Below are 13044 nucleotides of genomic sequence, written 5' to 3'. Positions count from 1 at the left end.
CGCTGTGTCAGGATTCCAAAGTGAACTGCAGGCTCAAAAAGGTTGGGGATCCTTTCCTAGCCTGACCCAAACTACAGTTTGGAGTCAAGGTTTCTACTCTGGGAGGGTCAGTATATTCGAATTGTGGAACCCAGAAAGAAGGACTCCTGGAGCTGGGCCCCCCAATAATTACTGATTACAATAGCTACTTATACACTTCTTTTCCGAGTATAGTTCAAAGTGGCTTTAAGAGCAAAGGCAGTGTTTTTAACAATCTGCTCAGCCAAATATCCTCAAAAGGGGAGGAGACACAATTGAGATGGAGATGAAGCATGAGGCTGAAGAGAGATACTCCAAAGATGGAGCCCAGGGAGGCAACTGATAATTTGGGGGCATGAACTTATTCTGGAATGGGCATTCATGATATCTCACAACTGTGGGGAATAGTTTCATAGGGCAGCCATGTGGGTCTGCAGTCGAAGAGCTAGATTCAAGTCCAGTAGCCCCAGAGAGACCAACAAGATATTGCGTGTATGAGTTTTTGAGAGTCTGGTATCTGACGATGGGAGCTTTGACTCTCGAAAACTCATACCCTAAAAATCCCGTAGGTCTCTAAGGTGCTACTGGACTCGAATCTAGCTCTTCAACTGTGAGGGAGAAGAGCATTTGTTGACAGATCTTGGACTGCAGCAATGGGCTACAGGAACCCTGGATGGTGGGGGAAGAGGGACCCATTCCTTGCTGGACACTCACAGGTGGCTTCAGTCGTTCGGCGACTATACGATTTGCGGACACGGTAGTGAACCACCAGTTCTCCCTGCTCCATGTTGGGTTCAAACGCTTCCCTGCAGGTTGGGGGAAAATAGATGGGAAGAAGCAATGAAAAAAAAAAAAAGAATGGTCCCCTCTTAGAGCCATGGCCAGAAAATCAGCCAATCCAAGCGTCCTACCTTGAACAGCCTGTCCCCGGTCTCAATTTCCTCACTTCTCTACTTACCCATATCGTGTTTCTTTCCTCCTCATCCGTGTCAAGAAACTGATGATGAAAATGGCAGCCGTGGAGGCCACTGCTACAGAGATCACCACATACCACCAGTGCCAGGAGAAGGCAGGAGCAGCATTTTCTACTGTGAAGGAGAGTGGCAAGGATTATTGGCCAAAGCCGTTTTAACGCCCCAGTCAGTAAGTTGGAATTTCCTTCCCTTTCCCTGTTTCTATTGCAAAGCCACAGAAGGGAGAGAATCTAATATTCCAGTTTGGAATCAAAACATACTTAGGAGGGAAAAGTGGGGGAATTCTTTGCCTAGCCTCCTGCTTCATCTAGGGTTGCCAACTCTGGGTTGTGAATTTCCTAGAGATTTGGTGATGGAGAGGTTTGGGGAGGGGACGAACCTCAGCAGGTATAATGCCATAGCAGTCATTTTCCAAAGCAGTCATTTTCTCCAGGGGAACCAATCTCTGTTTTCTGAAGATCAGCTGCAATTCCAGGAGATTTCCAGGTCCCACCTGGAGGCTGGCAACCCTAGACCCACTTCGATCACCAGCATTTCCTGCTTCTTCTTCAGATCCCTGCTTTTGAAATTACTCTCTTCTTGCAGAAATTTAATCCAATGAATCTGACTGATGAATCTGACGAAGGGAGCTTTGACTCTCAAAAGCTCATACCCTGAAAATCTTGTTGGTCTCTAAGGTATTACTGGACTTGAATCGAGCTGTTCTACGGCTTTTTGTGAATCTCTCCCTCTCCTTCCCAAGGCAGCCATTTTGAAAAGGGAGGGACATGTCTGTATCATAGTTGGGTGTATTAGAATGGAAGCCTTCTAGAACAGAGACCCTAAATCTCACCCCCATCCCAAATTCCCCATCAATTTCTGATGGGCACTGGATAGAGTCCCACACATTGCCTCTCACCTTGCTGAGCTCGCGGTGAAAATTCATCTGCAAAAGTAAAACCAATAAATAGGTTATCTTCGACAGAGGGTCTATGTCAGACTAGGCTTTTACAAAGAGGACCGTGCTGAGAAGCCAGCCCATTTCTGGACATAAAGAAATGAACCAAGACTCTGTCTGTAATCAGAAACAACGGGTCCTGTTTCAGAATTGGCTCCAGTTTCTATGACTCTACAAAGCTGTAAAGAGTGGGCCAGAATTTAAAATCAGGGGATTTTAGGGTCGGGATCTGCCAAGTTCAAAACCAGTGGCGAGGTGAGCCACAACTAGAGATCAAAAGAACCACTTTTGGAAAAAGCAGTAAAAGAATTTGGGCTGAGATCGATGGCACCTGTAAAGCATTTTTTTAAACATAACTGAATTTCAGCTAACAGCTTCCAAATGTCCCAAACTCTTTGGTACTCTTTCTAAAAGTGGCTCTTGATCTTTGGTTTTGGGTCCTGTCCTAAAGGATATTGCAATCCTTTGAAATGTCTGAGGATTACCGACATAACCTCCCCTTAATTTTCTCTCCCGAGCCTCGCCCTTGTGTGACTGTCTTCTAGACCCTACCGAGGGTTTCTTCTGGATAGCCCTTTACCCGGCCATTCCCTCACCCTGCAGAGAAGATAGCCCAAAAACTCACATACCAAAACCCAAGGGGGAAACCATGACAGCGTGACTCCAGGGTCCGTCGCCTGCCCCCGTGTAAGCTGCGACTCGTATTGTCAGATTCCTCATGGATGAGTTCCACTCCAAGATTCTCTCATGGGTTAGTCCCACGTCCACAACCACCTGGCGGGAGAGGGTAGCATGATGCTGGGAAGGGGCTGGCTGGGAAATTTGAGCCTGTGGACATTTTTGGACTTCTGACACTGGATGGTGGGCACAACCACAAAATGGCTGCCACAAGAGGCAGAGCCAGTCGCTAAATCTCAGGGAGTGAGGTCATGCATAATGCTAATATGAACTCTACAATATTTCAGGCAGAAGCTCTGGTTAACAGGATGCCTTTTAAAATGAACATATTGTTTAAAAATATTTTCTTGTCTCCACAAGCTTCTGTCATACAGTCGAGATCCTTGTGTTGTGGTGGCAGCTGCTGTCAAAGCAACTTTTTAAAAATCTTCACAGCCAATCAGAAGCCTTGCTGAGCAAAAGCCCCACCTGGCCTCACCTACTTTCTCAAAACACTTGACGGGCACCAGGATACGTTTGTGCGGGTGCCATGGTGCCTACGGGAAAAATGTTGGAGAACCCTGATTTAAAACACTCCTATTCCATCCTTCCCTTCCAATTAACAGATCCTCAGGGAGAGTTCCCATAAAGACAGGACTCAGGATTACAACAAAGAAAACAGCCAGCCGGCAACCAGTATGGTAGCCCCCATTATCAATGTAATTAAGCATCGTTAATAATAATGAGGCCAACCCTTAACTCTTAACCAGCATCATTACCAGCCACAGCCTGGTAAAAAGGTTGTTTTCAAATATATAATGGATAAAGGTATGCTGAAATGTCACCAAAGATGTTGTGAGATGGACTTCCTGCTGCCCCAGGAGGGAATCTCAAAGCCATGGTGCCGCTATAAAGAAGTTAATCTTTCTCGTAGGCCTCCCAACATATTTCAACTGACAGGGACTCATTGAGAGGGACCTCGAATGACGGTGGCTGGAAGTGGTGGGAAGTGGCACGGGTTTGCTGGGAATGGGCTTCTTTCTCCAGTCAGGAATGCTCACCTCAGGGGAGTCGCCTCTCTGACAGATGAGCTTGTACCCACGCAGGATGCCGTTGACGTCGCCTCGCAGCTCCCCCCACTGTATGATGGTGCATGAGCTGTTCTGAAATGCCGTGATGTTCTCTGGGGCAGCTGTCGGCACTGTGGAGGACAGAATGTGTTGCCATGGGCACCCCTACCCGCAGGGGCGTGGGAGATGGGACTGTTCCCCAGAAAGCACTTGGGCAGCTACCCTCTAGTCCCAGGTTTACATAATGCATTCAGTAGACAAGTGCATGCCAGCAGTCTTCTTACCCTCCCAGTTAAGCAAGGAAGCTGGCTGAGAGGTTCAGAGCAGAACCTGTGAACCAAATGCCCCAATCTTCTCAGCCCAAAGGTTCACAAAAGGAGAAGAAGAAGTTTTTATACCCCACTTTTTCTCTACCTTTAAGGAATCTCAAAGTAGCTTACAATCACCACCCCGCTGTCTACTTTCCCTCCGCCCCCCCTCAACTGCAGCAGCACTTGGAAATCTTGTGCATCCCAGGCTAAGATGCCTCCTGAGCCATTGGGCCTTTTTGTAAATGGAGGTGGAAGTACTCTGATTTTCTCTACCTTTGTGTGTGTGTTAAGTGCCGTCAAGTCGCTTCCAACTCATGGCGACCCTATGAATGAAAGTCCTCCAAAATGTCCTATCTTTGACAGCCTTGCTCAGATCTTGCAAACTGAAGGCTGTGGCTTCCTTTATTGAGTCAATCCATCTCTTGTTGGGTCTTCCTCTTTTCCTGCTGCCCTCAACTTTTCCTAGCATGACTGTCTTTTCCAGTGACTCTTGTCGTCTCATGATGTGACCAAAATACGATAGCCTCAGTTTAGTCATTTTAGCTTCTAGGGTCAGTTCAGGCTTGATTTGATCTATGACCCACTGATCTGTTTTTTTGGCAGTCCACGGAATCTAATCCAGCTTTCCTAATTATATGTTCTGCATATAGACTGAAAAGATAGGGAGATAAAATACATCCTTGTCTGACACCTTTGCCAATTGGAGTCTCAAACCAGCTTACAATCGCCTACCCTTCCCCTCCCCACAATAGACACCTTGTGAGGTAGGTGGGGCTGAGAGAGTTTGGAGAGAACTGTCACCAGAAGGCTTCATTTGGAGGAGTGGGGAGTCGAACCCAGTTCTCCACATTAGAGTCCGCCACTCATGTGGAGGGGGAACCCTGTTCTCCAGATTAGAGTCTGCCGTTCATGTGGAGGAGTGGGCAATAAAACCCGGTTCTCCAGATTGGGTCTGCCACTATTAACCATGCTGCACTATCTACAACTGCAGATCCCTAATGTAGCTTAGACCTAGGTCAAAATGTTGCACCACGTTCCACTTCCCTTCCTGACCCCCTGCCCTGTAAAGGCTGAGCAACACCCAACATGGGGGATCTACGACAGGATACTCCCAGCATTTTAGAAAAGGAAAACAGCAGCTGCATATGGCCCTGGTAAGGGCTGGGGCTAAGGCATGTGCGGGGAGGACTTTTAGCCCTTCCCTGCAGGGTTTTCCCAGCCAAAATCACCCAAGAGCCTTTATTAGCACTGGCACAAAGAAAAAAGACAGGCAATGAAAGAGGGCCTGTCTTTTTACCCTTCCGGTGTTAACAGCCACAGGGGGTGTTTTCAAATAACAAAATAGTGCAAGGAGGCAGCCTTAACCCTCACTCCTCCTGCACCAGAGCTCCTCATTTGAATCGATGCCTTCATGGAGCTGCGATTTCCCTTTTAAAAACACTGACCCAACTGTAGATCTCCTGGCCTGACCCTTACAGGAACCTCTGAATCAGTTTCTTTCTATTCAGAATAAGAATAAGAATTGGTTTTTATACCCCGTTTTTCTCTACCAACCAGAGTCTCAAAGCGACTTACAAATTCCTTCCCTTCCCCGCCTTCCACAACAGGCACCTTGGAAAGCAGGTGAGACGGAAAGCACTGTGACTAGCCCAAGGGCACCCAGCAGGCTTCACGTGTAGGAGTGGGGAAACCAACCTAGTTCTCCAGATTAGAGTCCGCCGCTCATGCGGAGGAGTGGGGAATCGAACCTGGTTCTCCAGATTAGAGTCCACTGCTCTCAACCACTACACCATGCTGGCTCTCAGAGACTAAAACAGAATCAGAAGGACACCAAGTTAGTTAGAGAGTAGTTAGAGAGTCAAACAAGGATCTGGAAGTCCTGAGTTCAAATCCCCATTGTGTCATGATGCTCACTGGGTGGTCTTGGGCCAGCCACACCCCTTCCACCTGCCCTACCTCGCAGGATTGTTTTTGTTTTTGTGAGGACAGAATAGAGACGGGGAAGAAATCCTGAACTCATTGGTGGAAGACAGCCCCCCCCAAAAAAGCGTAAATAGACAGGTCCTCACCTCCTTCCAGGGTTTCCATAGCAACCCAGTGGGTCCAAGGGGAGTTGCCCTCTCTGGATCGACAGGACAAACGCACATGGTAGCGGGTGAAGGGGATCAGGCCAATGAGGGAGTGGCGGAAGGGGGGCACGTTGAGGTTCTGGTTATAGAGTGCCCTCTCGGAGATGGTGCTGAGGTCTTCATCCGAGCGCACAGCCTGGGGAAGGGGAAAGCAGAGGGTGGACGCATGGAGGGGAAGACTTTTCCGATCTTCAGCATTTGGTAGAATTCTGGGCTGAAACACTTCAGACTGGTGGGGAGGGCCTCTTGCATCTCCCCATCTTGGCTCCCACATGAAAAGCTTGCAGTGTTTGGTGAAACTAGCAAACCACGACTAAAAAACTTCTCCCCACAGTGCTCCCTTGCTCCCTGCAAGGAGATTTCCCCCTCTACAGAAGCTAAGCTGGGTCGGCCCTGGATAGTACTTGGATGGGAGACCACCGAGGAAGGCCAGGGTTGCTATGCAGAGGCAGCCAATGGCAACCTCTGTCTTTTGCCTCGAAAACCCCAAGGGGTCGCCATAAGTCAGCTGTGACTTGATGGCACTTCCCACCACCACTGCATAGTAGAATATTTTAAAAGGGAGTGGTGACTACCTTCTGGCTAGGATCCAATGTAAAATATCTGCTGATATCAGGGATTTCATTGCCGAGGCCTCCCACTGCAACCCCAAACGCTCCCCAAAATGGTGGTCCTGGGGGGAGGGAACTCCCAGGAAGAGTTTGAAGGAAGAGTTATGCAACAAGAGGGGGGATTTTCACCCCCCTTCTCTTCCATCTGTGGAAATTCTCCACTGGATCCGGCCCTCTCTGTCTGCTGTGGTGTGGTCCACAATCCTATTGCCTCATTCTGCTAAAAGCGAAGATCAGCTCTCAGACCTGTTCAAATAATATGGTGGAGTTCTGTACACCATTTCAGAGGGTGGATCACTTTAATCCTCTCCTATGGAAAAACCGCCTCCATCCAAACCTGCAATTAGAAATCTAGCACAAATCTCCCCCACTGATTTCCAATTGCATGGAGTTTTTTAAAATGTGGGTGAACAAGCAAAATTGCACCCAGCCAGCAGCTGCTTGAAATTGTACAGTTCTCTCTAAGTCTTCAGGACTCTACCAATTTATTCTACTGCAGGAATAACGAAGATCAGAGGGCCAAATGGAACAGTGGCTATGGGCGATCTGGGAGTAAGATACCCTATTGGGGGGTATAGGTACCATTCTAAGCATCTGTACAGGGGGGACGGTTGGACACCCTACTCCCAGCATTAAAAAGGAGGGGGGATTCTAATCACAGATCTTTCGGAGTGACCAATAGTGACTGCAAGAGCTGATTGGAAATTCCCTTTCTGCTGTCAGTTTTGCTTCTTAGCCCTTCCAATTCCTTGTTCAGGCTTTTCCAGTTCCCCATCCTGGGTAGGGTGTGTGTGTCACATTCTCGGTGGTGGGATGCATATGTCCGACGAAAGCAGAAGTGGGACAGGAAATGGTTCCTAAAAATAAAAACAGCTCTTCACTGTAGCCGGGCAAGAGTGATAGGAAGCTATAGCTCCCTCTCCAAAGAAACTTGGCATGGATCCTGGGCTGGCTCCCTTCCAAAGTCCTGCTGGTTGTGCCCTCGTTCTTCTTACCTGGATGGTGCAGACCTCCAGAGCATAGGCTCCACTGGGACCAGGCTCCCACGCCACTTCCAAGCTGCGGTCAGTGGAGTGCACAAGGGTTAAGGCTCGTGGCCGTCCGGGTACCACTAAGGGGAGGAAGAGAGAGTAGGCGTGAGATACATTCGAACCAAGCAGACCTTACAGGCCCTAGCTAGAAGAGACACTGGGAGATTTGCGATTGGATGTCGCCTTCAGCACTTTTCTTTTGTAAACAGCAGGTGCAGAAGACCTCGTTCGGATAAGGACCATCAAGCACGAGACTCTTTCCTCCTGTACTGTTTTCCCAACTACAAATGCCCCCCTGGAATTGCTGTTTGCCCCAACTGGGGAGGAACCTACAGGTTGCCAAGATGGAACCTGTTTAGAATCATAGAGTTGGGAGGGGCCATACAGGCCATCTAGTCCAGCCCCCTGCTCAATGCAGGATCAGCCTAAAAATCCCTGACAAGTGTTTGTCCAGCCGCTGCTTGAAGACTGCCAGTGAGGGGGAGCTCACCACCATCCCTAGGAAGCTGATTCCACTGCTGAACTACTCTGTTTAAAAAACATTCATAATATCCAGACAGTACCTTTCTGCCTGTAATTTGAACCCATTATTGCGAGTCCTATTCTTTGCTGCCAAGAAGAAAAAGAAGAGTTGTTTTTAATGCCCCTCTTTTCTCTACCTTCAGGAGTCTCAAAATGGCTTACAATTGCCTTGCCTTCCCCTCCCCACAACAAGGACCTTGTGAGGTAGGTGGGGCTGAGAGAGTTTGGAGAGAACTGTGACTAGCCCAAGGTCACCCAGCTGGCTTCATGTGTAGGAGTGGGAAAACCAACCCGGTTCATTAGATTAGAGTCTGCTGCTCTTGTGGAGGAGTGGGGAATCAAACCCTGTTCTCCAGATTAGAGACCGTGGCTCAACTACTATGCCACGCTGGCTCTCTGGAACAGGATCACTCTCTGCCCTCCTGCTCTAAGCAACAGCCCTTCAAGTACTTAAAGAGAGTAATCATGTCCCCCCCACAACCTCCTCTTCTCCAGACTAAGTTTCCCTCAGTGGAGCAAATAACATTGCCGTGCGGAACCATTTTGAAAAGTTGGGGGAAATCACACCACGTCACAGCCCCACACCACGTTAGAGCCTGCCAGAGCCGCTATTTCCAGAGGAAAAGAGTGTGCAGGCGAGGTGGTTATGGATCTTCCTGCATATCATCTGGTTTAGCTGTACCTGTGGGGAAACCAAGGAGTTTTGGTGCTGGCTCTATGGTCTTTTTCGAGGCAATCCTTGGTGTTCAAATCAGCCATGCTTGGGCCCCCACTGGATTTCTCCCCAAGAATGTCCCTCAACACCACCGACACCCCTCACCTGTAACCGTGGCTGTCCGAGACGTGCTCATTCCCTTAGCGTTGTAAGCCTCGCACGAAAAGGAGGTGCTGCGGTTCAGGCCTGAGAAGTGGAACAAACCCAAGAATGCCTTATTCACCAGTCATTCTCAGTACTGATAATATAGTGCAGAGTAAATCCTTGTTAGCATTTCTAAGGCCTTTGTAGTGATTTTATGCTATTTAGCACATGAATTAGGACAAAAGATGCCTCAGGTAGTTAAGAGTCCTGGTTCAGATGGGGGAGGGGGGGACTAAGGATGGAAGAGTTTTGGATATCCAAGGCCATGGTTGAATTCAAGATTGAGTGAAGACTGATATTTGTATCCCAGGTTCAAGTCTAACCCTGCCTCTAGCCCAGTGATGGCGAACCTTTTAGAGACTGAGTGCCCAAACTGCAACCCAAAATCCACTTATTTATCGCAAAGTTCCAACATGACAATTTAACCTGAATACTGAGGTTTTAGTTTAGAAAAAACAACTCATACATTCACATCTTTTGCCTTAAAAGACAAACACAATAACAGAGCTTTCAATGATACAAACAACTTTTTATTGAAAGGTAAAAGTTTGCATTTGGCATGCTTTTGAACAATTAATGTGATTTTTGCTGTTGTGTGCATGCTGATAATTTGTCTACCCTTGGCTCATACTTTGTAAGTTTGAGAGCAACACATGCAGCACTCAGGTCAACATGTTAGTCTGTTTCTGGTGTCAGATTTGATATAATTCAAAGCTGAAAACAGCTGCTCACAAGAATAAGATGATCCAAACAAAGTAAGGAAAGCAATCCCAAGTGCTTTCATTGACTTAAAATTATTTGGCAGAGAATTCCACACTTTAAGGATTTCATTTTCAGAACTAACTGTGCTGTCCTTTGGCATCCCTTCTATCTTCTCAAGTGTTTCACGCAGGTCATAGAATTTATTTTTCCAGATAGAGCTTTCTTGAAATTCTATTAGCTCCATTTCCAGATTTTCTAAATCTAACCAGTATAGGCAAGAAAGATCAAGTTCTTCAAATTTGGCTTTATCTGGAGAAGTAAGAAAACACAGGGTTGTCTCCATCTTACGGAACTGTAAAAATCTGTTACTGAAATTCACTTTGCAGCTGCTACAATGCTATAAAATTCCTTGTAGATTTCCTGATGGCGTGTAGGATTGTCTGCAAATGTAGAATTTTCTAAATGCATTTTTAGATTTGGAAAATATTTCAGCTGCCCACTTTCAAGGTCTCTTTCAAAAACCTGCAGTTTTCTCTCAAATGTTTTGATATCACAAAACATCCTTTCTGCTGTTTTCCCTACACCTTGTAGTTGTTTGTTCAGTACACTGAAGTGTTGTGTAAAATCTGTAAAAAACATGAGGTTGATAAGCCAGGCCATATCAGTGAGCTGTGGATATTCCTGCCCTTTTTCATTCATAAACAGCCTAATTTCATCCAAGCAGGCTACAAATCTCTCCAGGACTCGTCCTCTGCTCAGCCACCGGACATTATTGTGTGTGTTAAGTGCCGTCAAGTCGCTTCCGACTCATGGCGACCCTATGAATGAAAGTCCTCCAAAATGTCCTATCTTTGACAGCCTTGCTCAGATCCTGCAAATTGAAGGCTGTGGCTTCCTTTATTGAGTCAATCCATCTCTTGTTGGGTCTTCCTCTTTTCCTGCTGCCCTCAACTTATTAGTTAACACTAAAGAAATGGATATTCCCTTCTTGGAATAAGATGAAGTGGAGGTGTTGCACACATTTCCCATACACAGGAGGCGTGCAGACCTCGATCATCCATACAAGCTCTCATTTTCCCATTAGCAGGAGCCCAGGTTGGTTCCTATGGACAGCAGCCAATACAAAGTTCCCTCTGACAATCTCAGTACAATGAGTGCCATGTCTGTCTTGTCCTCTCATATAGCACACACACAGGCCATAAAGAGCTGAACCCTGCACACCATTCTCACTGAGGAAGTTACCGCACTTTGTATTCCCAGCAATGTATTAAGAGTTTGAAAATGTTGTAAAAAACACCGTTTAAAAAGGTTTTTGGATACCACGGCTTATAAATGTTTGGAAGACGTCTTCACAGCTAAAGGGGACAAACAAAGTACGAACAGTATTTTTAAAGAACGTTTTCAAACTCTTAATACATCGGTGGGAATACATAGAAAGTGTGAACAGTATTTTTTATAACATTTTCAAACTCTTAATACATTGCTGGGAATACAAGTGTGGTAACCCCCCAAGACTCATTTCTTAGTATATCGGGGTGGCGGTGGTGATAAGAGTCTTCATCTCTCTGCGGAAGGAATGTAAAATGACTGAATAAAGAAGTTGTTAAGTTACTGAGAACCTGGGGTGCAGACTTGTTTGTGAGAGACCAGATACAGGATAGTAAGCATCAAAATGCTCTACTGAGTTTGTGCTCATGGTAAACAGCAGCAGCAGCAGCAGCAGCAAAGTATGTCTTATCTCCCCCCCCCCTGTGCAGAAGTCCCCTTTAGCCTTAGGACATCTCCAGGCCTCACCTGGAAGTTGGCAGCCCTGGCCAGACCCTCCTACACAACACTGAAGGGCTAGCAGTGTGAAGGGCAGGAACCCCGGCAGTCACCAGCCAAAGGGACGAAGCCGAATGCCCCGCCGACCGCAGCAGCCCAGGAGGACCTGGTGTCACGGCCGGGAAGGAAGGAGCCAGACACCGCAGCAACACGGCACAGGGGCACCGGAGCCCAAGAGATGCCAGGAGCCATGCCGGGGCAAGGCGCTCGGCCATAGCCTCACCTGTCCAATGTGGAGACGGGCGGGGCAGAGCCGGAGAGGCCAGCGGGAGCCGACAAACAGCTGAGCTGCGGCTCAGGACGGGAGTGCAGGACGGGAGGCTCAGGAGGGGGCGGACGTTGCTGCCATGCGCCCGTCCCTCTCACGCAACCGCACCGAGCCACTCCAAGGCAGACACGACGGCTCCTCGCATGACCACAGAGAGGGCTCGACGTGCCAACTCGGGCACGCTTGCCATAGGTTCGCCAACACAAACTGGAAAACTCTCAGTCTTTTTGTCGAGGACTCTCCCAACATCCTCAGTCAAAGTTATTCATCTTCCCATTTCACAGATCAGGAAGAAAGACTGAGGCTTGTCACTTGCCAAAGGCCACCCAGATAATTTATTCCTTCTGGAGGAATGGATCTCGATCTTCTGTGTCCATGCCACCGGTGCTGCTATGGATCCCTCATGCATAACTAGCAGAACCCTGCTCCCCCACTGGTTTCAAAGAAAAGACAGAGTGCCAGTCAGGCAAAGAGGTTTTCTGGGAAGACAAGAGCCAGGGTGTTTTTCCAGACTGCCAGAATGCCCCCCACCGGCAAAGCTCTCTGAACCTCCTCCAAAAGTTCCCCACGTAAGGCAAACAGCCTTTCTGTAATTCTACCCCATCTGGATGATGTTAGCGAAAACTTTGTTACAAATGAAGAAGCATCTCTAAACTACAGAGCTAAAAGTAACAGCTGTTAGCTCTCCCCAGGGGACCCTGGGATCTGAAGTTCTGGGACTGGCAGTAGGGTTCTCCAGCAGCTAAGATTCCCCAGGATTCTTAGAGGGCAGCCACAACTGTTCAAGAAATGGCATTAGACCAATTTAAATTTCTACTGTAGCTATTTGTGATTGCAATCCAGCTATGACCTCTTCCTACCCAGCTTTATTAGCATCCTAGCACTTATCCAGCACTTCCAAATATTCAAAGGACCACACATGCATTATTTCCATTTACGACAACCCTGCAAGGAAGTTGAGTTTTATCATCCTCAAATTACAAGAGGGACTCTACGACAGAGGAGCTTGTCCAAGGTGCAAGCCAGACTAGAACTTGGAACTTCCCAGTTTTTGCAGAGCATTCTCAGCAGCTATCCACTGCACCAGCTCCAACCTCTCCAAAGTTTGCAAAACACTTCCTTGCAATATTG

General features: G+C 47.6%; 1 protein-coding gene across 1 annotated transcript in view; it reads right to left on the bottom strand.

Annotated features, from left to right (window-relative positions):
* The window catches only part of AXL (AXL receptor tyrosine kinase), an 86534-nt gene that overhangs the window by 22243 nt on the left and 51247 nt on the right, over window positions 1-13044 (bottom strand). The window contains exons 5-12 of the mRNA XM_056846160.1: window positions 9081-9161; window positions 7703-7818; window positions 6037-6232; window positions 3648-3787; window positions 2559-2703; window positions 1891-1917; window positions 977-1106; window positions 733-824 (exon numbers count right to left, since the gene is read on the bottom strand). Coding sequence (XP_056702138.1) covers window positions 733-824; window positions 977-1106; window positions 1891-1917; window positions 2559-2703; window positions 3648-3787; window positions 6037-6232; window positions 7703-7818; window positions 9081-9161 — 927 coding nt within the window. The remainder of the gene's footprint in view (window positions 1-732; window positions 825-976; window positions 1107-1890; window positions 1918-2558; window positions 2704-3647; window positions 3788-6036; window positions 6233-7702; window positions 7819-9080; window positions 9162-13044) is intronic.

Source organism: Euleptes europaea, chromosome 3 (genome assembly GCF_029931775.1).
Source record: "Euleptes europaea isolate rEulEur1 chromosome 3, rEulEur1.hap1, whole genome shotgun sequence".
NCBI lineage: Eukaryota > Metazoa > Chordata > Lepidosauria > Squamata > Sphaerodactylidae > Euleptes > Euleptes europaea.
This window is presented reverse-complemented; position numbering and strand designations above follow the sequence as displayed.